At 41.1% G+C, this 22,054-nt stretch overlaps 1 protein-coding gene across 4 annotated transcripts; it reads left to right on the top strand.

Annotated features, from left to right (window-relative positions):
• The first annotated feature begins 4,052 nt into the window (after positions 1-4,052).
• On the top strand, positions 4,053-20,474 carry LOC148427985 (N-fatty-acyl-amino acid synthase/hydrolase PM20D1.2-like). 4 transcript variants are annotated; one of them, XM_088407583.1, is made up of 15 exons: positions 4,053-4,199; positions 8,308-8,440; positions 11,861-11,986; positions 12,072-12,158; positions 14,917-15,152; positions 15,467-15,553; positions 15,664-15,797; positions 15,869-15,988; positions 18,156-18,231; positions 18,297-18,358; positions 18,429-18,507; positions 18,588-18,659; positions 18,728-18,893; positions 18,963-19,062; positions 19,215-20,474. In XM_088407583.1, the coding sequence occupies exons 3-15, from the start codon at positions 11,875-11,877 to the stop codon at positions 19,342-19,344; spliced, it is 1,461 nt and encodes a 486-aa protein (XP_088263709.1). In that variant the 5' UTR covers positions 4,053-4,199; positions 8,308-8,440; positions 11,861-11,874; the 3' UTR covers positions 19,345-20,474. The 4 variants fall into 4 exon arrangements, with proteins under 4 accessions (XP_088263709.1, XP_088263706.1, XP_088263708.1 ...); XM_088407580.1 differs by having other exon boundaries at positions 10,848-11,986; XM_088407582.1 differs by lacking the exon at positions 4,053-4,199 and having other exon boundaries at positions 7,348-8,440; positions 10,848-11,986.
• Positions 20,475-22,054: the final 1,580 nt, after the last annotated feature.

The raw sequence follows: 22,054 nt of genomic DNA, 5'->3' as shown, positions 1-22,054 counted from the left end.
CTTTTTTCAGGTAATTGTCAACTTGTGAAATCTTGAGATTGCGTTAAAAATCAACAAGTACCTCAGGTTACCGAAGTAGGCCATGAACTTATTCACATGGATCGGAAAGGCAAAAGTAAAAGGCAAAAGCACGCTGCACTTTTGCCTTTAACAACCAATGTGAATATGTCTGGATTATTATTGTCGACAAGAAGAAAGTTTACCTCAGTATAATTTTATGATCGTTGTTTAAAATGCACTGGATGTTTATACTTAAATTTGTAAAACAAAACGCATTCAAATTTTGTTTTCACTAGTCGAACCCATGCGTAGTAGTTGTGCGATATTAACTGCATGGTTCATTGTCAGATTTTACTAAGTCGAAATTGCGTAAATGAATGCGATAGTTTCCTCGAAAAAGCAGATAAACTTCTTTTATATTAAGCGGGGCAATGCTTATTTTACATTTTAACACAAGGGGGCGGTAAGATCCTGCAATAATCCTCAATTCTTGGCCAAACAATCCCGGTTCGTGTTTAATAGACGTAAAGAAGTAGGTGATGGCCATTACAGTAAAACATGATTGAGAATACTTGTGAGGTTTCAGATTAGGATAAATCGGACAAATATGGAGGTCACACGGCAATAGTGGGTTAACAGACACGATTAGAGACAGTATCGACGAATGTAGAATAAAAGGGTAACAAGCGAAAGAAGTCACTCGAAGGACTCGAAAAGGAAGGGCCTCTCATGTGGTCAACGGGAGGTAGAAGGCAAAATCTAACACTACTGTTTGGTATTTATGTCAACTTCACTTACGGACAAACAACTTAATCTAGACACCTTTAAGAAAATTATTTTTAATGTGGAACAGTCAAATGATATTACAGGGGACATTTCGTGAGATGTCATTGAGGATATAAACTGATGCTCATGTCCTGTAATTCTGAAGTTTAGGATTTTCCTAATTCAAATTAAAGAACTGTAAAAATAAAAAGAGAGAGAATTGTGGCAAACTTTTCAAAACCCAGGAACCTGGAAATGTTTGAATACAGATACTTAGGACGGACGCATATGGAGCTTTGAGAACATTCAACGTCTCACATAGGGGGCAGGAATGAATAATGGGGACCTGCAACACCGCCAGCTGAGCTTTCAATACAAGGACGGAGGCAAGCAGGAGCACTCACTTGCCTTGTGGAATGGTGAAAGAAGAACCTGGGATACCAAATATGTGCAGTATTTGCAGTGTTCCCTTGTTTGTTGGCGGTTAATGGTGACCGAAAACTCCCTGAATTTTTTAAATGTGAAAAGTATTTATAATTTACATATTTGAGACAAACATTACTGCATTATACATATTTAATTAAATCTTAAAGTATTAAACCTTATAAAGTAACTGCTGTTATCCCATCCCTTGGAAGAAGTTGGGGAACACGGGGGGGGGGCATAGAACAGTGCACCAGCTCTACATCCTGGGCAGGATCCTCGAGAGTGTACGGGAGTTCACCATACCAATCTACATGTGCTTTCTGGACTTGGAGAAGAAGTTCAACCTTACCTCTCAGGGAGTTCTTTGGGGGCTGCTTTGGGAGTACGGGACACCAATCTACATGTGCTCTGTGGACTTGGAGAAGGAATTCAACCGTACCCCTCAGGGAGTTCTTTGGGGGCTGCTTCGGGAGTACGGGGTACCGATCCCCTTAATACGGGCTGTTTGGACCCTGTAACACAACAACATGTCAGAGTTTAGTCCGCATTTATGGCAGTAAGTCGAATTTGTTTCCTATGAGGGTTGGACTCCGTCAAGGCTGCCCTTTGTCACCGATTCTGTTCATTACCCTCATACACATAATACCCAGGTGCTAGCGAAGCATCGATGAGGTTCGGTTTGAGGGTCTCAGCATTGCATCTCTGCTCTTTGTGGATTATGTGGTGTTGTTGGTTTCTTCAGGCCATGACCTTCAACTCTCACTGGAGCAGCCGAGTATGAAGCAGCTGAGATGAAGCACCTCCCAATCTGAGACTAAGGTCCTTTGTCAGAAAAGGGTGGAGTGCACTCTCTATGTCCTGCCCCAAGTGGAGGAGTTTAATTATCTCAGGGTCACGAGTTCACGAGTGTGGGTAGGATGGCATGGAAGATCGACAGTTGGATCAGTGCAGTGTCTGCTGTGCTGCGCGGGCTATACCGATCTGTCGTGGTAAGGAAAAGCTGGCCTTTTACCGGTTGATCGATGTTCCCGCCCTCACCTATGGTCACGGGCTGTGGATCATGAAAGAACGAAAGAACAAGATCCCGGATACAAGCGACAAAATGAGTTTCCTCTGCAGGATGTCCAGGCTTGGTCATCAGGGAGGGACTCGTGTTGAGTCGGTGCTCCTCCGCGTTTAGAGGAGCCAGTTGAGGCAGTTCGGGCATTTGGTTAGGATGTCTCCCGGACGCCTCCCCGGTGAGTTGTTCAGGGCATGTCCCACCATGAGGAGGCCCCGGAGACAATCCAGTACATGCTGGAGAGACTCTGTCTCTCAGCTGGCCTGGGAACGCCTGGGGATCCTCCCGGAGGTGCTGGACGAAGTGGCCTGGGAGAGGGAAGTCAGGGCTTCCCTGCTAAAACTGCTGCCCTCACGTCCCGATCCCGGATAAAGCGGTTATAAATTAATGGCTGGATTGGGCGTTGTTGTAATTGCTCATTTTTAGAGAAATGTCGGATGTCTGTATTTCTTTTAAACAAATTGATAACATTGAAATTGAAAGATAATATCATATTCCTAATTTAAAAAAATACATGTAGATTAAGCTTGTTCATAAAAAATGAATTATCCTGCTTCTTGATGTGAAGTGACTTGAGTCCATTTCCCCATCGAAAATTCTTTTGTGCGCACAAGTCAAAGCAAAAAAAATTAAAAAGAATCACTCTTCTCATATCTCAGAAAACTCACAAGCTGGGTCCTTCGTGTCTTGAGACAACGCAGTATTGGCCCAGGATTCCAAACACTGCCATTGCTAATAAGCTACACAGACACTGAGAAAAAGAAAGAGAGAGAGAAAAGAGAGGGGCCAAGCAATGCATGCAGTTGTCTTATAACTGTACACCGATCCATATGTGAAACAAACAGACGTGAAGTATTCTTCTTGTATCATCAAGCCCTCCCCTTGTTCACCTCACACCCGTTGCTTTCGATATGGCGGCAGAGTGCAGGGCAGCGATGTGTGTCCTCGAGGAACCTGGTGAATAGTAATGAGCCTGGCCTGTGTCTATTTTCTAGAAAAGCCTGAGCAAGATTAGGAGGGTAGGGAAGGGTTAGTGTGAAAAAGAGGAGGAGTGGTCGACTGGGAGTGAAAACAAAACAACCTCTTGCAGCATTGATGCAGCACAAGCGAGAGTTGCACGTGAATTCATCCACACACTTTTACCCAAATCATGTTACTCAACAAACCTTCAAAAATGGCATCACACATTCCATGGAATCATATTAATAGAGGAGGATGAGAGGTGGTTACAACACCCGCTGTCTTCTTAGCGCAATGTTTTTCCTTTTTTTTTTTTTTTGGGGGGGGGGGGGGGGGGGGGGGGGCGTGAAATCACATCATTTCTCCACATTAAATGCAACGTGTTTGTGCCGTAGGTGGAGGATGAGGAAGCGGATAAAATACATTATTGGCGGAAACAGGTGAGGTGACAGTGAAGGATAACGAAAAAATATTCTCACTGGCTGCAAAGCTCAACTTGAGTGGCCGGCCTGAAAGGAAGGGAACAAACACAATAGAAAGCCCCCCAACCTGAGCCCCTCTTTCATCCATCCAGGACCAGTGGGCACTCTGCCAACTTTGAGTCTTAAGAAATCATTCAAAGAAAGCCAAAGAAAGGGACTTGTTTAAAACAGGGAACGGCGTTCTCTCACAGTCTCCTGTTTATCCTGACATTTCCCATGTGAAGCAGGGATTTCTGCTTGATGTCTTCTCTGACATTACGTCCAGGGAAAAAGGGGGTGGAGGCTGCTGAGGAATTGCCATTCACGTAGCGTTTTGAGCGCTCTAGTAAGTGGGTGATCCCTGCAGAGCCCCCTTTCACCCTCTTTCCCTCTATCCTGGTTTTCATTCGGCTTTTACTCCCTCCAGCTCACATAGTAACTCCTCCCCCCTCTGCTGCCCATTGTCTCCCCATACAGTATCAGGCTGAGGGGATGCCATTCCAGCTCCGGCAAGGCACGCGGGAGAGGTAAGAGTCGGCTATTTCCATCATGAGCAGATATTAACAGAACCTTCCTTTCAGATGTGTGTAGTACTAGATATGGGCTCGAGGGAGCGTTTTGCTTGTTGTTGCTTGTCAGTGGAAGATGCACTCGTCATTGAGTGCGAGCATGGGATAGGAAATCATCTTTAGATTCAGAGCCAGTAACCTGTGATGACTTCTGAGTCATTTGCCGTGAGGCTTTTGTTCTTTTAACTCTCTCATCGTTCATAATTCACCATCGTGCCCGCAGAATACATAAAACGTGACTGAGTTCATCATTTGGGATTCAAAACATCTGGCCAGAGCCGATTGTCTGAATTGGCTCCCGGCAAAGGGGGACGATGTACTATGCTGTTGGGGGATTGGAGCTAATCCTCCCAGTGGCTAACAATCACCTTCTTGTCTGGACAGAGGTTGTCAAGGAGGCTTTCGTAATTTATGCTGAGATATGCATCGGCACAGGCTCACAGGGGCTCATTGGAGGTGGCCTTTCATGAGAAACAACTTTGCCCAATCGGAAGGCGTCAAATTTGCTCGCCGAGGTTACCTTGATGTCCTACACGCTCACGCCCAAAACACTTTGAATTTCCACGTTGGCTAAAACAACCCTGTTTTACCACTACAAGCCCACAAAGTCAAGAGTGTAATTTTTCTATTGCCTCGCTTGTAACAGGTGCGCGTAAAGTCAAGGAGAAGCGGTTCTTCCAGCATTGGAAAGTTGCAGCATAGTACAGAAAGTTGAGGGGAAAAAAGGGACGCTGTCTCAAAGGGGCTATTGTTGTTTGAATTGGAGACAAGAATCACAGACTGACAAATACCTGGCCCTTACGCTCCCCAAATACCTCTGTTGCACTTGATACAATGTCAATAAATGCCTCCTCTGTCCTCCATAGTAGCCTGCTTTCCCTCTGCACACAGTACTTTTTTTCTTGTTTGTACAACGGCTACTGTTCTCTCAGTACACATCTGAGTGAGCAAATCTGGCCTTCATAGCTGGAGCCGCCACACAATGAAAACGTCTGAAACAATTCACCAAACGGCTCTCGGATCGGTTGCAAACATCGGCCTATTTCACTTGTATCTCTGGTTGTGCCGTCATCACTTTGGAAATAAACTAAAATGGGCCCTTTAGATGAAATGTATAGTGAAGCAAATTTTGCATCGTGGTGTCTCAAAGAAAATACGCCTTCAGTGATCTTTTTTTATTTTTACTTTGGCCGTTCTGATAAAACGACTCTCCTATCATATAAACCACACTAATCTCTTGAGGCTTTTCCACTGTAAAAGACCTTGCTGTCAATTCGAACTTTCAGCACATTTCAACTATCCCACAGCTTCCAACTCTATGGCAAATGACGTCGATTGGAAGAACATTTTGCTGTAATCAGGTGCAGCTATGTCTTTATTTGGCAAAAAAGTTGCGTGCCCAATAGACTTTCTGTGATTTCAAAATGCATAGTGATCTCCTTCCAAAGTTATGCATGAATTAAAAGCTTATTTAATGTGCTTAAAATTGAGCAAGAAAATAGCTGTGATCACCAATAGCTGTTGCACCATGCATACAGTATTCTCCATCAAAAATGAGTTTTGCCTGCCTCGGGATTGAAATCACTGAAGGAACAGGCTGCTGTGAGGTTCAAACATCGGGGAAGGGTCATCTTATTTTAGCGTGTGCTGTAAAAAGTACAATTTCTAGGCGAGTGCCACTTCCCCTGGGCTTATGACGACTCGGTTTCTTTCTTTAATTATTCATGCCTATGCGAGTTTTAAATCCGGAATGTTGTTCGCAACCTGCCCCTTATTTTACCTCTTTTTGTTTCCAAGCTCTTACTGTGGCGGCATTGCGTCTCGTCAAGCAAATTAGCCCACAGCTGTGTCATATGGCTTTCTATTCCTATGTGAGTTCCCACTAGCATTTCATGTAGGGTTTAAAGCCATTGGACACACAGTGGACAATCAACAAGAGGAGACTGTGTTTGAAACGCTAAATGGGTCTGACTTTTCTACCTTCGAGGTCATCGAAACTCTTTTACCCTGTCATCTTATTTCATTGTCATTGTCTCACAATGATTCGTGAAATATGCAAGGTCTGTCTGGAAAGTTCATTAGCTAGTGTCACAAAACACACGTCGAACCACAAAGGATACATTTTACTCGAGAAGTCAAACATACTTTCACATCCTTCTCTGCCGTGACTGGCATTCTTCTGGAACTGTCAGATGCTCATGGCATTGTGAGCATGCACGTTGTCATCGAGACACGGGTTGTCCTGCCACAGCTTTCACCTCTTCTCACACACTGAACCAATGAAGCAAACGCTAGATGTGCTGCTGATTGTCTGGCCCGTAAAAAAGGTGTAACCTTGAGATTTGCAGTTTGATTTGAAATACAGACATCTGTCCTGACAGGTTTATGAACACCTTATAGCCATTAAAATTAAAAAAAAAAAAAACAAACCCCAGCTTATTACATTTTGACTTTGTCTATGGTAAATTGAAGGCATAAGACTCCCACCACGAGCTCAAAGCATTTCCCATTATACCCTACATTCTTTGATTATATCAATACGCAATGTCATACAGTGGAAATCCAACCTAATCTAAGTCTAAAAACTTTGTTTTTGCAAATTGTAGGCCTTTTATCAAAATTTCTAATGTTTGTATACAATTTTTTTTTTTAATAATAATAATAATAATAATAAATACATGGTTGGGAACCGGTAAACTTAAAAAATATCTGACAAAGTATTCAACTTCAAATTTTGTTTATATAATATTATTTCTATTTAATTTTAGGTACATATTTCTGTTCATTAAAATCATGTAAGTGCCACACTGGTTTGGTATTTTCCTACTCATGTTTATTAAGACTCATGCTTGTGCTTTTACTTCAGTCAATGATTGGTTTGTTTCATTATGCTGAAATTTGTGGTTGCAGTAACTACTGTAACATTTTTATATGAATACTCAACGTAAATGGACCCTGCTAATGCTCAGTGTCACATGTATATTAACACTGCTTTCCCTGCCGAATTTGCAAACGTGAGAAGAATATGACAAGCGTCTTTTAAAGCTTGATGTATTATTTTTCAGTGTGGCCAAGGTGGGTGGGTAGGGTGTGGGGGTTTGCCAAATATTAGAGTAATTGAAGGATTTGCCAGCAAATTTGTAAACAATCGTCTATTTTGATGGTCAATCACAATGGAATGCGAGGTGACAACAACATGAAGTCTCACGTAATGGGCTTGAGCTGGCCCTGACTACCGCCATCCTGTTCATCATCAAACAAAGTAGTGTAGTCAGACCACGTGTTTATCAATCACAAACGAAAACAATACTTAAAAAAAGATGGCAGTTTAAATTTGTAATAAGAACGTATACTATTATTGTTAACCGATCTTAAGCAGGGTTTAAACTTTAAGACTGATCGTCAATGTGGGAACATAAAACAAAAAAAACAATGATAGAATTATTCAGGATGAGTGTCTCGCAAACAAAATTCTGAATAAAAAGTGTACCTTAGCATATGGGAAGAAGTACTTGACAAGTAAGAGCAGATATATTAAACATAAAAGTAAATTTTAAGAGAGTAGAGCAGAGATTATTTCAGACCCCCACTCATTGATAAGCAGATTTATGTCTGGTTTAAGTCTCATCAACCACCTTCATTTTCCATGTAAAAGTCAAGATTCATTTAAATGGATGCAAAATAAAGTTGGTGGTTTTTTTTTACCATTTAATTGTTTTGTTTATTGCAATACAGTACTGCCTTGTTGGAAACGTACAAGAGCCTTGGTCTCGGTTCAGGAGCGTCAAGTGGTTTTTAGTTTGGTTAATCCCTCTTTAAAGCACAAACTGGGGTGGTGGTTGAAAGGTTGAAGTGGGAAATGCAGTCATGTGTGTCTATATTGCACCTCTCTCCAGTTGTGGAGGTGCAAGCCAAGCAGCAGTTCGGCGCGCTGTATATACATAACGTACAGTATGCACAAAAACACCATTGAGCGTATGGATTGGAGGTTTGGTTTATTTGCCATCTTGCTCCTCATTTTTGTTGGCTATACTCAGTCATCGCTTCTGTTGACAAACCATTCCAGAAAACAGACTATGCGGACGGCATGGCTCAGCGGTAGAGTGGTCGTCTCCCGGCTGAGGGTTCGATCCCCCGACCGTCAAGACCGTGTCGGAGTTTGCTCGAGCAAGATGCTGAGCCCCCAATTGCTCCTGATGGTAGGTAAATGTCTAGTTAGTGTAAAGTGCTTTGGGTACTCAAAGTAGCAAAGCGCTGTATAAGTCAAAGTCCATTTACTACAAAGACACAGAAGAGAAGCCTAATTTCTGTCTCAGAAGATGTTTTTCTTGATGCTGTATCTATAACACGCTAAAATGTCTGATCTTACCCAAATAGTAAGACTTGAAATGCAATCCTTTTCGATAAAATGGGTGTTCTGCGTCACTGTGTTCTTGTATTCTCAAGCGACTGACAAAGATAAAAGGCAAACCGTCTCTAGTCAGATGAAGTGCAAATTATGAATAATGCAACGGAAATGTAAAAAAGTTAAGCGGTAACAAGACCTGCGGGATTTTCAAAATTAAATTAATTTCAGTGAAAATGATTGTTTGAAACCGTTGACTGTATATACATCAAAGACTCCAAAATATCTACTTTGATGAAAATTTGAAGTGGAGCTTATTTATTTCACTGCACATTTTTGGATGTGAATCTTCCTAATGCTAGGTCAGTGACTAGTTAGTGTAAAGTGCTTTGAGTACCCAAGGTAGAAAAGCGCTGTATAATTGAAAGTCCATTTACTACAAAGAGGCAGAAAAGAAAGCTAATTTCTGTCTCTTCGAACTGAAGTGTGCATTTGCAATGCTTGAGTGATGTTTTGCTTGACGCTGTATCTATAACACGCTAAAATGTCCGATGTTACTCAAATAATAAGACTTGAAATGCAATCCTTTTCAATAAAATGGGTGTTCTGCGTCACTGTGTTCTTGTCTTCTCAAGCGACTGACAAAGATAAAAGGCAAACCGTCTCTAGTCAGATGAAGTGCAAATTATGAATAATGCAACGCAAATGTAAAAAAGTTAAGCGGTAACAAGACCTGCGTGGTTTTCAAAACTAAATTAATTTCAGTGAAAATTGCTGTTTGAAACCTTTGAATGTATACACGTCAAAGATTCAAAAATATCTACTTTGATGAAAATTTGAAAAGTGGAGGTGCTTTATTTCTACTACACATTTTTGGGTGTGAATCTTCCTGATAAGATAAAAACATTGACAATAGTGTAACATTGCTCTTTATTTGCTTTTCATTGGTTTTGAAAAGAATGATAAGCGTTTTTCTTTTCAATGTGAATTGTTTAAGATTTTTTGTTCCTTCAGAATTTAGTTCCCAGGTTCCTTCCAAAATTTCTTATAATGTTTGGACCCACATAACAAGCTCACTTTTACAGAAGGTACAGCGTTGAGATATCATATGTGTGTTATATAAGAACATACTGTTATATACAGTAAATGTTTTATGCAATTCTCTGAACATCCAATGCGACACAAAAATAAAAAGAATAAGCATGGCCGCATGCCACAGTTCCTAACTATTCTCCATTCTGGTTTCTGGTTTCATAAATAAGGATGTATGCACAAGATCCTTGTTACAGAAAGATGTTGCTGCTTTATCCAATGTTATCATCATAGAAGAAGGGTTGGCGTCTACCTTATAAATACTAAAGAACAAACAAGGTTAAAGAAATATCTTTAAAGTCATTACATAAGTTATATCCACCTAAAAGTTATATAAGCACAGGATTAATGAATATTATTGAAATTCTTGCAATGACGTATTCGGACAGTAAAAAGGCTCAATAGGCAATAGTTAAACATCTTTGTAGGAAAGTTTTGTCACCCCTAGTATATTTATTTATGATTTTTATTTTTCTATTTTTCTATCTTTTTCATTTTTATTCTTTCGGATTCCTTTTTCTCTGTATTACCCCTTATATGTTCTACTGTGTTTTGCTTATTGTTCATTTTTGCAGCGTCTATCATTATGTTATTATATTTCTTAAATTGTATTGAAATGTTTGGCAAAACAAAAAAGACCAAACACATTGGCTTTCAAAAAATGTTAATACTATGTTTACATTGATGAAATTACTAGTGAGATATTATATTAGAATTGAAGTAAAGAGATTCAGAAAGAAGGTATTGATGAAACCCAAACTCGTCCTCATTCTTTCTCTTTATAATATCGACTATCGTACCCCTTCGGTGTGACTGGTCAATGTCTTGCCCTGGTGCGGCACCGCTTCTGTTGTGTAGAGGACACCACTTGCAGCATATTTTGTTGTAGTAGCATTTTTCAACTGTTTTCTTTTTTTTTCTGGTGTAAGTTTGTGGACATAGTAAATTATCCTTAGATGTGATTGGGTGCATGAATGGTTGTTCGTCTCTATGTGCCCTGCAACTGGCTGGAAACCGCTTCAGTGTTCCCCTACAGCCCGAAGCCCACTGGGATAGGCACCAGCAAGCCTGCGCCCCTCGTGAGGATGAGCGGCTTTAGAAAATGGATGGATGGATGGATGGTTTAAGTTTGTGCCCATGTTATTCAGTGATTGCATCTTTTTTTTCAGTTTTTCATTCACCGCTTTATTTTAATCTGGAGGATCTGTATTTGGAGTTGGAGGCTGAGTCAGTGGAGATGACAACATACAGTATTTCAAACCAACAGGACACTAAGTATCACTGAAAGCATGCCATAACCGCTCTCGTTTCATGTAAATTTGTTTCCAAATTAGGTTTGTATTTATTTATTACCGGTAATTTATTTTTGCTGCGAGTTGTTGCTGTTTTATGTTTGCAAATTGCTTTTGTATGAGTTTGTAGTGTTCTTCTGATTGCAGCACATTTGCCCTCCGGCGACCATAACATAAGCTATAACTAAAAGACTACTATTTAACTTTTTAGTACCGAAGATCACCAACATCCTCAACAGGTTGTGACGAATGAAAAAAGTGAATAAAAAAATCTGTCAACCTTTTCACCTTATGTGTATGGTCGAGGTCCCTCAAGTGATCAAACCTGCTCCATGTAAGTACCCCTCCAGCCATTATTTTTCAAAAGTTAAAACAAAATTGGCAAATGCTTTTACAGTTGGAATTGCAAACAGATGGCCTTACAAGTCTGGAAACGCCTCCCGAAGACAAAGATTCCACTTGAAATTGACAAATCTCTTTGAAACTTCACAGGTTTAAAACAGCTTTATTTCATTTTCTTCTTAATTTCGATATGCATTTCATTTTGCCTGTGCTTATTACAGTCTTGAGCACACGTTTATCAAAGACGTTTTAGTTAATTGTGTACGTTGTATAGGGTTTAACAATTGAAAAAAAAAATGTCACGTAATTTTTAGCAGCAGCTGCTATTTCACTTCCGTGTTGATGACGCACCGTGTATGACGCCACCGCGTTACGCATGCGTGTCGGCTCAGCATGACTGTCAAGTCGATGTAGGCGTTGTGAACAACTTTTCGGAACGATTAGACTTTCGCAGTTATACCGCTATAGCCCAGATAAAACGATGATCAAATTTTTGAAGATTATAATAGGTGCTGGATTCGGTGTTGTTTTCATCCTTCTTACGATAGCGTTAATCAGGACTATGACACTGGACGTCAATGCAGGACTGCAACTCGCTCGCTGGGAGACTGCGAGTGACATACCGCTTGATATCGACCGCCGTAAACGAGAGGAGCTCCTAAAAAACTTCAAAGGTAAACCGTTTCGTGTATACGGTTTCAACAAGCACCTAATGCACCACAGAGTACCTGATTGCTACTTTCTGTCTTCTTCGTGAAGAGGCTATTCGCATCCCCACTGTGTCATTTTCACCCACGGAGAGCAACACGACGGCTCTGCTTCATTTCAACTCGTTTCTCCGGAGAGGTAACAGCAGTCACAAGCACAGGTCGCAACTTCTGAAATGTACCTGAAACGGTGAAAATGACTTTCTTTGTTTAAAAATAATGAAAATTGAGCGTGAGTGAAACTGTTGGCGCGTGTATATATATATATATATATATATATATATATATATATATATATGTATATATGCTAGTATTCCCATGTCCTGCTTGGGAAGAGTGTGTGTCGTAAACTAATGTGTGTGTATAACTGTAAGTACAGATGTATCTGTGTGTAGATTATAGAGTACTACACAGACTTATATAAAATTAATGTTGTGATATACAAAGAAAACTGGGTAGGATTTTTTTTTTAACTTCGTATTCCCTTTTTAATATTTAAACCTGGGGTCTTGGTCCTCATGGGCCAATTACCTTGAGGTAAACACAATATATTTTATTGTTCAACAACATCAGATACATGTACATAAGGAATTGTGTTTCATGTTTAGTACAAATGAAGAAATAAACAAATGAATAGTTAAACAAATACATACATAAACATCATTATTGTTTTTTTTTACTGTTCTCAGTGCACCATCATTTATAAGATACTTTTAAGACATTGCACCACACTTCCATAAATGTCCACTGGGAGGCACACTAGACTGAAAAAAAAACAAAAATGATTGGATGCATTGAACGATGGAAACATGCAGGATGGTGGCCGTTGGAGGACTGCGTTTGGACATGCCCGGGTTAAGATAAAGACCTCCCATTTATCCTCCTTGAATGCCAAGAAGGTAAAAACAATACAAAACAAAGAAGCACCTGTATTTTGTTGATGGTACCCTTTTATATGATCTGTAAACAAACATTTAGAAAGTCTACTATAGCTTAATGCGACTCCCCTACTATGGCTTAATGCTACTCCCCTCCATAAGTTCAGACAATGCCGTTTTCATGGGTGAAATTTACTGGCAGCAAAAGCACTACTGTTTAGGCAATTAGTCAAAAAGACAGCACCTGAGCAAAAACAAATAAATCCAATACATTTGCTCGTTTGAAAAGTAGGTGTTTTCAAACAAAGGTGCTTTAAACTGAGCACATCTAGATCTTCATACCATGTGGAGAAAAAGGCTGAAAGAATAGTATCTTCTGGGGGTAGGTTTTTTTTTTTTTTAAGATTTCTTAAGTTTTCATTTGTATGGTGCATGCCCTTTTCCACAAAAATAAAATGTAAACAACTGCTAATCTTGGAACCTAGGTAAAAGTTGTATAGCTTTTATTACATTAAGATGAAAACAATTCGAAGGTAGAACAAGATTCTTTATCATTTCACAGGAAATTACAGTACCAAAATATCATGCGAAAAACTGTTTCCCAAATGAAAAATATTAATATTTCTCAGTATGACACAAACATGATAACAAACTTTTTCAAGTGAATAGCTAAATTGAGAGTATAGACAAAGCATGAAATATGTATACAGTGATCCCTCCTACTTTGCGGTCTCAGATATCGCAGTCTCAGTACTTTGCGGGTTTTTCCAGGAAAAATTAAAAATATTTCAAAATAAAAAATAATTTGAAAAATCCACAAAAATGGAAAAAAAATTGAAAAATGCAAAAAAGTACACTATAAAGTACTGTATTCATCAAATAACTAAGTAATATTAGTTAATAACTATGTTAAGAATTCTTCAAGCGTTAGATTCGTGACGTTTTTTATCTTATTTTGAAATGCATGCTTTTAATTTGTCGGGTCGCGTTGCATTTCCGAACCACCAGGGTGGTGGTTCCCCTTTTTAAGAAAGTGGAACGGAGGGCGTGTTTCAGCTATGGAACTTAAGTTAGTTTAATCCTCACGGTGTCTGGGCTCTCCTTTCTAGATAGGGTGAGAAGCTCGATCATCCGGGAGGGACTCCATTTTGAGCCTTTGCATCTCCGCGTTGAAAGGAGCCTGCTGAGGTGGCTCGGGCATCTGGTCAGAATCCCTTCTGGTAAGGTGTTCTGGGCATGGCCCACCGGGAAGAGGCCCCGAGAACAACCCAGGGCACGCTGCAGAGACTACTGTATGACTCTCAGCTGGCCTGCAAACTTGCCTGGGGATCCTCCCGGAGGAGTTTGCCCAGGTGGCCAGAGAGATAGAAGTCTGGGCTTTCTTACAGAAGCTGCTGCCCCACGCAACCCGACTCTGGATAAAGCGGTAGATAAAGAATGGATGGATGGTTTATCGTCCGTATCTGATATTGTTCCATGCCTATTCTTGAGGAAAGGCATCAATGGGGAGTTCAATGCAACGTCTGCTGTGATTATGTGTTAGTCTGTGGTGGTAAAGAAGAAGCTGAGCTAAAAGGCAAAGCTTTTGATTTACTGGTAGGGGTATACTTCTATTCTCACCTTTGGTCACAAGCTGTTGAATACAAGAGGACATTTTTTTTCCCTCTGCGCAGTGTCCAGGCTGTCCCTTACAAATAGGGTGAGAAACTCGGTCTTCCGGGTACGAATCCAAGTTGAGCCGCTGCTCCTTCACAATGAGAGGAGCGAGCCGCGACTTGACACTGGTTGAAAAGTAGAAAAGGGTTGGATTAAGCCATCGATCTATGCAATTTGGGTTGGTAGCACGATCTTGGTGAATTTAGATATAAGTTCACATAACTGATTTATTTACGAAAACACGACACAACTTGTCAGTAATAGGTATTGAACATCTCTGTACCGCGTAGCCTCACTTGGGTCGAAAATACAAAGGCGTTGTGGCCATTTCACACTTCTTTTTTATTCTTCTCTTCTTGTCAGCCTTTCCGAAGCTTTTTACCTCAAGCTTGGTACACCATGAACTGGTGGCCAACTACAGCCACCTGTTTTGGATCCCAGGATCGCAACCCGACCAAGTGCCATACCTGCTGTTGGCTCATATCGATGTGGTACCTGCCACTGAGTCAGATGGCTGGGTAGCTCCACCTTTCTCTGCTCAAGAGATAGATGGTTTTATCTATGGTCGAGGGACCATCGATGACAAGAGCTCTTTAATGGTGAGCAAATCTTCCATTTGATTGTTTGTCATCAGTAGTCAGGATTTTTCTGGGTGTTAGAAAATGAATGACTGAAAAATGAAGTTAAGGCAAGAAAGGGAAAAGATGTCTGCTTTTTCTATACTGTATTTATATACATAGATATATATATATATATATATATATATATATATATATATATATATATATATATATATATATACATATACATATATTTTAAATGGTGTTGACTCTAGTCTATGTCTTTAGCAGGAGGTTTGTTGCCATGTTTGCATCCAACTGATCCTTCTTAATATTTCCTTATCTTTTCCCAGAGTATTCTGCAGGCCCTGGAATACTTGCTGATGAAAGGCTATGCACCACGCAGAGGATTTTACATTGGTCTTGGCCATGATGAAGAAGTAACCTTACCATATCTTAACTTTCCATTAAAACAAAAAAAACAAAAAAAAACTTGAAATGGGTAAGGCTTATGTTGTCATAATAAGGTATAATTTTCCATCTCGTTAAGGTCAGTGGTCACCAGGGAGCCATGAACATCGTACGAGTGCTGAAACAGCGCAATGTGCGACTGTCGTTTGTCCTGGATGAGGGTCTCGCTGTGCTCGATGGAGTCATCAGTGGTCTCGATGGACCCGCAGCTTTGTGAGAATGCAGTATCGGAACTTATGTTGCTGCAATTACAAAACGTTAAAAGATGCTCATGTTTCACGTAGAATTGGTGTAAGTGAAAAGGGTTCCGCCACTGTGAAGCTGAGTGTGTCTACTCTTCCTGGCCATGCCTCAATGCCTTCCAGGGAGAGCAGCATTGGGATCTTAGCCGCAGCAGTAAAAAGGTGTTTATATAAATGTCTATCTTTTTTTGTATTACATATTTTTACATATCTATTTCCAGTTTGATGATCAACTTTATGGCTGTGTCATCGGATTTGCAGCCGCATGCTTTTGGACACTCGGGTGAAAAGAAGGGTAGAGCTGTAAACTGATCACCACCTGGTGCTGTGTTTGCGCCGATGGTGCCGGTCAGACCTGGCAGGCCCAAGCGTATTGCGAGGGTCTGCTAGGAACGTCTGGCAGAGGACAGTAGGAGGTCAATTCCCACATACAACAAATATTCTCCAACGTCCCGGAAGGAGGTGGGGGACATTCAGTCCAATTGGACCGTGTTCCATGCCTCCATTGTCGAGGCGTCAGACCGAAGATTTGGCCGCATGTGTGGTCGGTGGCTGGCGTGGGGAAAATCTTCGAACCCGCTGGAGGACACCAGCGGTAAGGGATGCCATTAAGCTGAAGAAGGAGTCCTGTCGGGCCTTTTTGACCCGTAGGACTCTGGAAGTAGCTGACAGGTACCCTCGGCTGTCACCAAGGCAAAAACCCCGGTGTGGGAGGAGTTTGGTGAGGCCACAGAAAGCGCCTAACGGGCAGCTTCAAGGTCTGGCTGGTCCAACATCCGACATCTCAGAATGGGGAAGCAGTGAACATTAACGCTGTGTGCAGTGGTGTTGGGGCGCTGCTGACCTCAACTCAGGACGTCGTGAGCCGGTGGGAAGAGTACTTCAAAGACCTACTTACTTCCACCGACACATCTTCCCTCGTGCAAGCAGAGTCTTGAAACTCCAAGGTGGGCTTTTCTATCTCTGTGGCTGAAGTCTCCGAGGTGGTCAAAGAGAGTTCCTTACGGCTCTGGATGTTGTAGGGCTGTCCTGGTTGACATGCCTCAATAATTGCGTGGACATTGGTGACAATGCCCCTGGATTGGCAGACTGGGGTGGTGTTCACCCTCTTTAAAAAGGGGGATCGGAGGCTGTGTTACAACTACAGATGGAACCCGCTCCTCAGCCTCCCCAGTAAGGACTATTCAGGGATGCTGGAGAGGGCGGTCTGTGTGGTTTTCGTCGCGGTCGTGGAACAGTGGACCACCCGCCAACTGGTCAACATGTTTTTTGTGGACTTGGAAAAGGCGTTTGACAGTGTCCCTTTGGGAATCCTATGGGGGTTGCTTCAGGAGTTTGGGATACCGAACCCCTCGAAACGGACTGTTGTCCTTGTATGTTAAAGTATTGGTCCACATTGCTGCTAGTAGGTCATACCCGTTTCCGGTGAGGGTCAGACTCTGCCAAGGCTGCCTTTTGTCATTGCATTCTGCTCATTACTTTTATGGACAGAATTTCTAGGAACAGCCGAAGCATTGAGGGGGTCCGGTTTGACAGTCTAAGCATGTCTTCTCTGGTATTTGCACATAATGCGGTGCTGTTGGCTTCCTCAGGCCGTGATCTGCAACTCCCACTGGAGCAGTCCGCAGCCGAGACCAAAATCTGAGACCATGGTCCCGAGTCGGAAAAGGCTGGTGTGCCCTCTTTGAGTCGGGGATGAGGTCCAGCCCCAAGTGGAGAAGTTTCAGTATCTTGGGTTCTTGTTCACAAATGAGGGTGTGATGGAATGGGAGATGCTGTGTTGCGGATGCTGCACGGGCCTGCTGTGGTAAAGAAAGAGCTGAGCTGAAAGGCGAAGCTCTCGGCATACCGGTCCATCTACATTCCTGCCCTCACCTATGTTCAGGAGCTGTGGGTCATAACTGAAAGAACAAGATCCCGGAAACAATCGGCCAAAATGAGTTTCTTCCGCAGGGTGTCGGGGCTCTCACTTGGAGATAGGATGAGATGCTGGGTCATCCGGGAGGGGCTCAGCATCGAGCCGCTGCTCCTCCGTGTTTAGAGGACCCAGTTGAGGTGGTTCGGGCATCTGATTAGGTTGCCTTCCAGACGCCTCCCCGGTGAGGTGTCCCTGGCACGTCCCACTGGAATGAAGACCCAGGACCCGCAGGGGAGACTATGTCTCTCGGCTGGCCTGGGAACACCTGGGGATCCCTGGAGGAGCTGGACGAACTGGCCAGGGAGAGGGAAGTCTGTGCTTCCCTGCTAAAGCTGCTACCCCTAACCCGACCCCGGATAAAGAGGCAGATAATGTATGGATTGATATTTCCTAAAGATTCTTATTCCTCAGACTTGAGGACAATCCTATGCCCATGCTGTTCGGTTATGGACCAGAACGGGAAACATTTGAACACTTAGCTCACAAGGTACATTTAAAATAACCTACTGGTTCAAGGTTCATATCGATGAATCCTCCTTTTTGTGATTTTAGTTTGGACTACCGATGAAGTTCATACTGTCAAATTTGTGGCTCTTTTCTCCACTTGTTGGCAGGTAATTGTATTCATCCAAGTATTCATCTTTTTTATACTTTTGCAATAAATGAGCATGTTTTGTGGCACAGATTTCTTGAACAAAAAGCAGATTCCAATGCCTTTGTAAGGACTACTACCGCAGTCACAATCTTTAATGCAGGCGTAAAGGTAAATCCGTTAGCCCTTAGATTCTACTCCTTCAGTGACTTTTCGAAACTATTTTTCACAATGATTTGTTCTTTTTATAGTTTAATGTCATTCCTTCCCTTGCTGAAGCATATGTGAATTTTCGGATTCACTCAGCACAGTCATTGCAGGAGGTATTGTGTCTAATTTGTCCCATTCGACATTTTTAGTTTCAAATTAATTTACTGTTGGTTTATTCTAGGTCCTGGACCTCATCCAGTTTACAGTTGCGGACCACCGTGTAAAGATAGAGCTCATTGAGGGCTTTGATCCATTACCTGTCAGTTCATCCGATGAGACATCTTATGGATTCCAGATCATTAAAAAAACGGTGTTGGACATGTTTCCAACTGTAACGGTTGCTCCAGGTAAATCCCTGATTTGAAACTGGGCACCCAACATTCCTTAACTTTGTATTTCAATGTTTGAATGTGCAGGCATTTGTGTCGGGAATACAGACAGTCGACACTTCAAAGATCTGACCAATGATATTTACCGCTTTGCCCCTTTGTGGTTTAAACCAGGTGATGCAAAAAGGTAAGAAGGCAAACTAGAAACAGAACAAAGCTGTTGACGATGGCTGAAATTCCAGAATTAATAGTAAATTATGAACCAAACAGAGGACTCCCTCCACGCACCCACAGTACTTGACAGATTTAAAGGAAGATATTTTTCTCTTTTTTTCTTAGGTTTCATGGCATTAATGAAAGGATTTCCAGAAAGAATTACGAGGAGCTTATCATCTTCTACTCCAGATTAATCCAAAACTGTGACATTCAAAACCTTCCTGAACCTCACACATCTATCCATGAACTCTAAATTAATTTCAAAAATATATATGGATTTTTCTTGTGTACAAAATTATCCAGATGTACTATATGTGTGTGAATTTTGTAGCTAATTATTTGCATGTTTTATTTTTGTGTCGTTTTGCCAAGTTACAGTGTCTTAAAAACAGTATGTTATAACTTGTAATTGGTATTGATTCACGTTTCCAAAATTGATTTGATTGATTCACCATGGCTTGATTGTTCACGTTAATGTTTGATTCAGTTAAAAAAAAAAAAAAAAACTGTACAAATGTTGTTATGTTATTTTGATTTCATCATTCCAAGACATTCTCAGAAGAAACACTGCCGCAAATTGGAGAAACTTCTTGCTCCACTTGGTGTCTTGGTGTCTTTAGAAAGAAATACACACGCACAAACATACTGTATGTACAAGAAGGATTACACCCAATGCAGTTACGTTAAAGCAGTGGTGCTTCTCAATAACAAAGCCCCCTCAAGGAAAGTACAATATATATATATATATATATATATATATATATATATATATATATTTTTTTTTTTTTTTTCCTTTCCGATGGAAAGAAGCCTTCTATTCTTCAAAATATCCTTCATCGCGTACTGTATAAACAGCACAGGCAATACAATTACAAAATGATGTGGTATACCTGCACAAAATTACTGTCGTGTAGCATAACCACATTGTATTATTATACATGTATTGTCAAACAACCTAGCCCTAGTTATAATTGACATACTGTAATTTTGTCAACTTACAACATTGAAATGTGAATGCTGTCCTACTGTTGTGAAACTGAACTAATGTCATAATTGATTATAATTTTTCAATCTTTTGTTTGATTACAGTGTGTCAGCCTGTTTAGTACTGGTCCTTTACCACTGGTGTGTTCAATTTGCTCACTAGGTAAATGGATGTAATGTAGGGGTGGGTGCCACATTTACAAAATTGAGGGAAAGACCATTCATTTCTATTTTCTTCTATTTTTTCTATTTTCTTCCTATTTTGTTTGAAAAATGTAATGTGTTTATGATATTAGTTCACCACATATATTAGAATGTAATTACAAAGTTACTTTGTTGTGTACTAACTGTCAGACGAATTACACAAAATACCTGCAGAGGTTTTCTTCACCCTTTGAATTGCCTCAGTCTGTTTCAGTAGGCTTCGGAATCATGGGGTGGACTGTTGCCTTGACATAAAGAAAACCATGAAAACAAAATAAAAAAACGTCTCAAAAAGAATTTGCGGCTGAAGCTGGACGCTCAATGTACAACAGTGGTAATAACAAGGTTAAAATGTGGTTAGAAAATATGCACAAGTGAAAGGGATGACTGCAGCCTTGAGAGCACAGGTGTCAAGATCGGGGGCCAGATCCGGTCCGCCACATCATTTCACGCGGTCCGCGAAACGGCCATTCCAATTCAAGTTTCCGGTCAAAATATCACATTTGTAAGTCAATTTGAGATTGTTTGGGTGAAAAAGCAAGCGTTTTTTTCTGATTTCAAACTAGTTGGAAGTGTGACAAATACACCCAAAATGTATTTTATCGCAGTCATCCCGGTCCTCTTGACAAAAACTGGAACTGCAACGTGGCCCTCGATAAGAACGAGTTTGACACCCCTGCTTTAGAGGATTGTGGAAATTGAGCAATATAAGGGAGTGGACTGAGGATAGCTAAGGCTTATGCGCATCAAAAATCTCTACCCAGTAACCATTTCACTCGTAGGTGCGTCCAACTTTAGAATTTGTTCTGCTGAAAATTTTAATTTGGTTTCATGGTTCAAGAACATGCTTTTATTAGTAATTAAGTACAATGGATTTGACAACATCCATTGTACTTAATGTACTTTTATTTTAAAGGTTGCCTTCATAGTTAAGATGGCGTAGTTGCCAGATTGAGTCCCTTGTGTTTTTATTACCAGCATATTACACTACCAACACACTGCCATTTAAAAAAAAAAAAAAAACACACAAAAAACTATTCAATTACTAAAAGCACTGAGAAACCGCTTTTAATTGCACTGTCATTGTATCATAGAGTGCATCTCAATCATTTTTTTGCAAAGTCCCCCCAGGAAAAAAATCACCCACCACCACCGCTTGCAGCTATCGATAAAACTCTAAAAGTATACCTAAAATCATATCCTTTTTATCAATACAATAGACAAAATGAATAAACTTTCAACAAACATCAACTACTTTTTGCTTGGTTTAGACAGGTTACAGCTAGTGTCCAAACGCAATTGGACAGTTTTAATTCAGGCAGAAAGTCTGTCAATGCAAAAAAAAAAATGCAAGTACAAAAAAGTGAATGCAAATGTTTTAACACTGGGCTTTCTATAAAGCTATAAAAAGCTGACACCAAATAAGAAGAATATATGGGAGTTAAAGTACTTTGATTCTTTACTTAATAACAATCAATAGCCTTCCTTCCTCTGCCTTTGGGTGGGGGGGACAGGTCCTGACTGTTTGTGCCTTTGCACCAAACAATAGTATCCACACTATTAGGAGTCCTTAGAGGGTGTGCGGGAGAGCACAGTCTCTTGGGACTCTCTCGTTCTGCTGGGGGACCACAATGCTCACGCGGGTAACGACAGTGAGACACGGAGGGGCGTGATTGGGAGGAATGCCCCTCTCGATCTGAACCCGAGGGCACGAATGACGCACCCCATCTGAACGGGGAATAAGGGTGTCCATGTGCGCACTTGGCACCAGGCCA

This window comes from Hippichthys cyanospilos, chromosome 2, assembly GCF_059441005.1.
Source record: "Hippichthys cyanospilos isolate Australia breed blue-spotted pipefish chromosome 2, RoL_Hcya_1.0, whole genome shotgun sequence".
NCBI classification, from domain to species: domain Eukaryota; kingdom Metazoa; phylum Chordata; class Actinopteri; order Syngnathiformes; family Syngnathidae; genus Hippichthys; species Hippichthys cyanospilos.
This window is presented reverse-complemented; position numbering and strand designations above follow the sequence as displayed.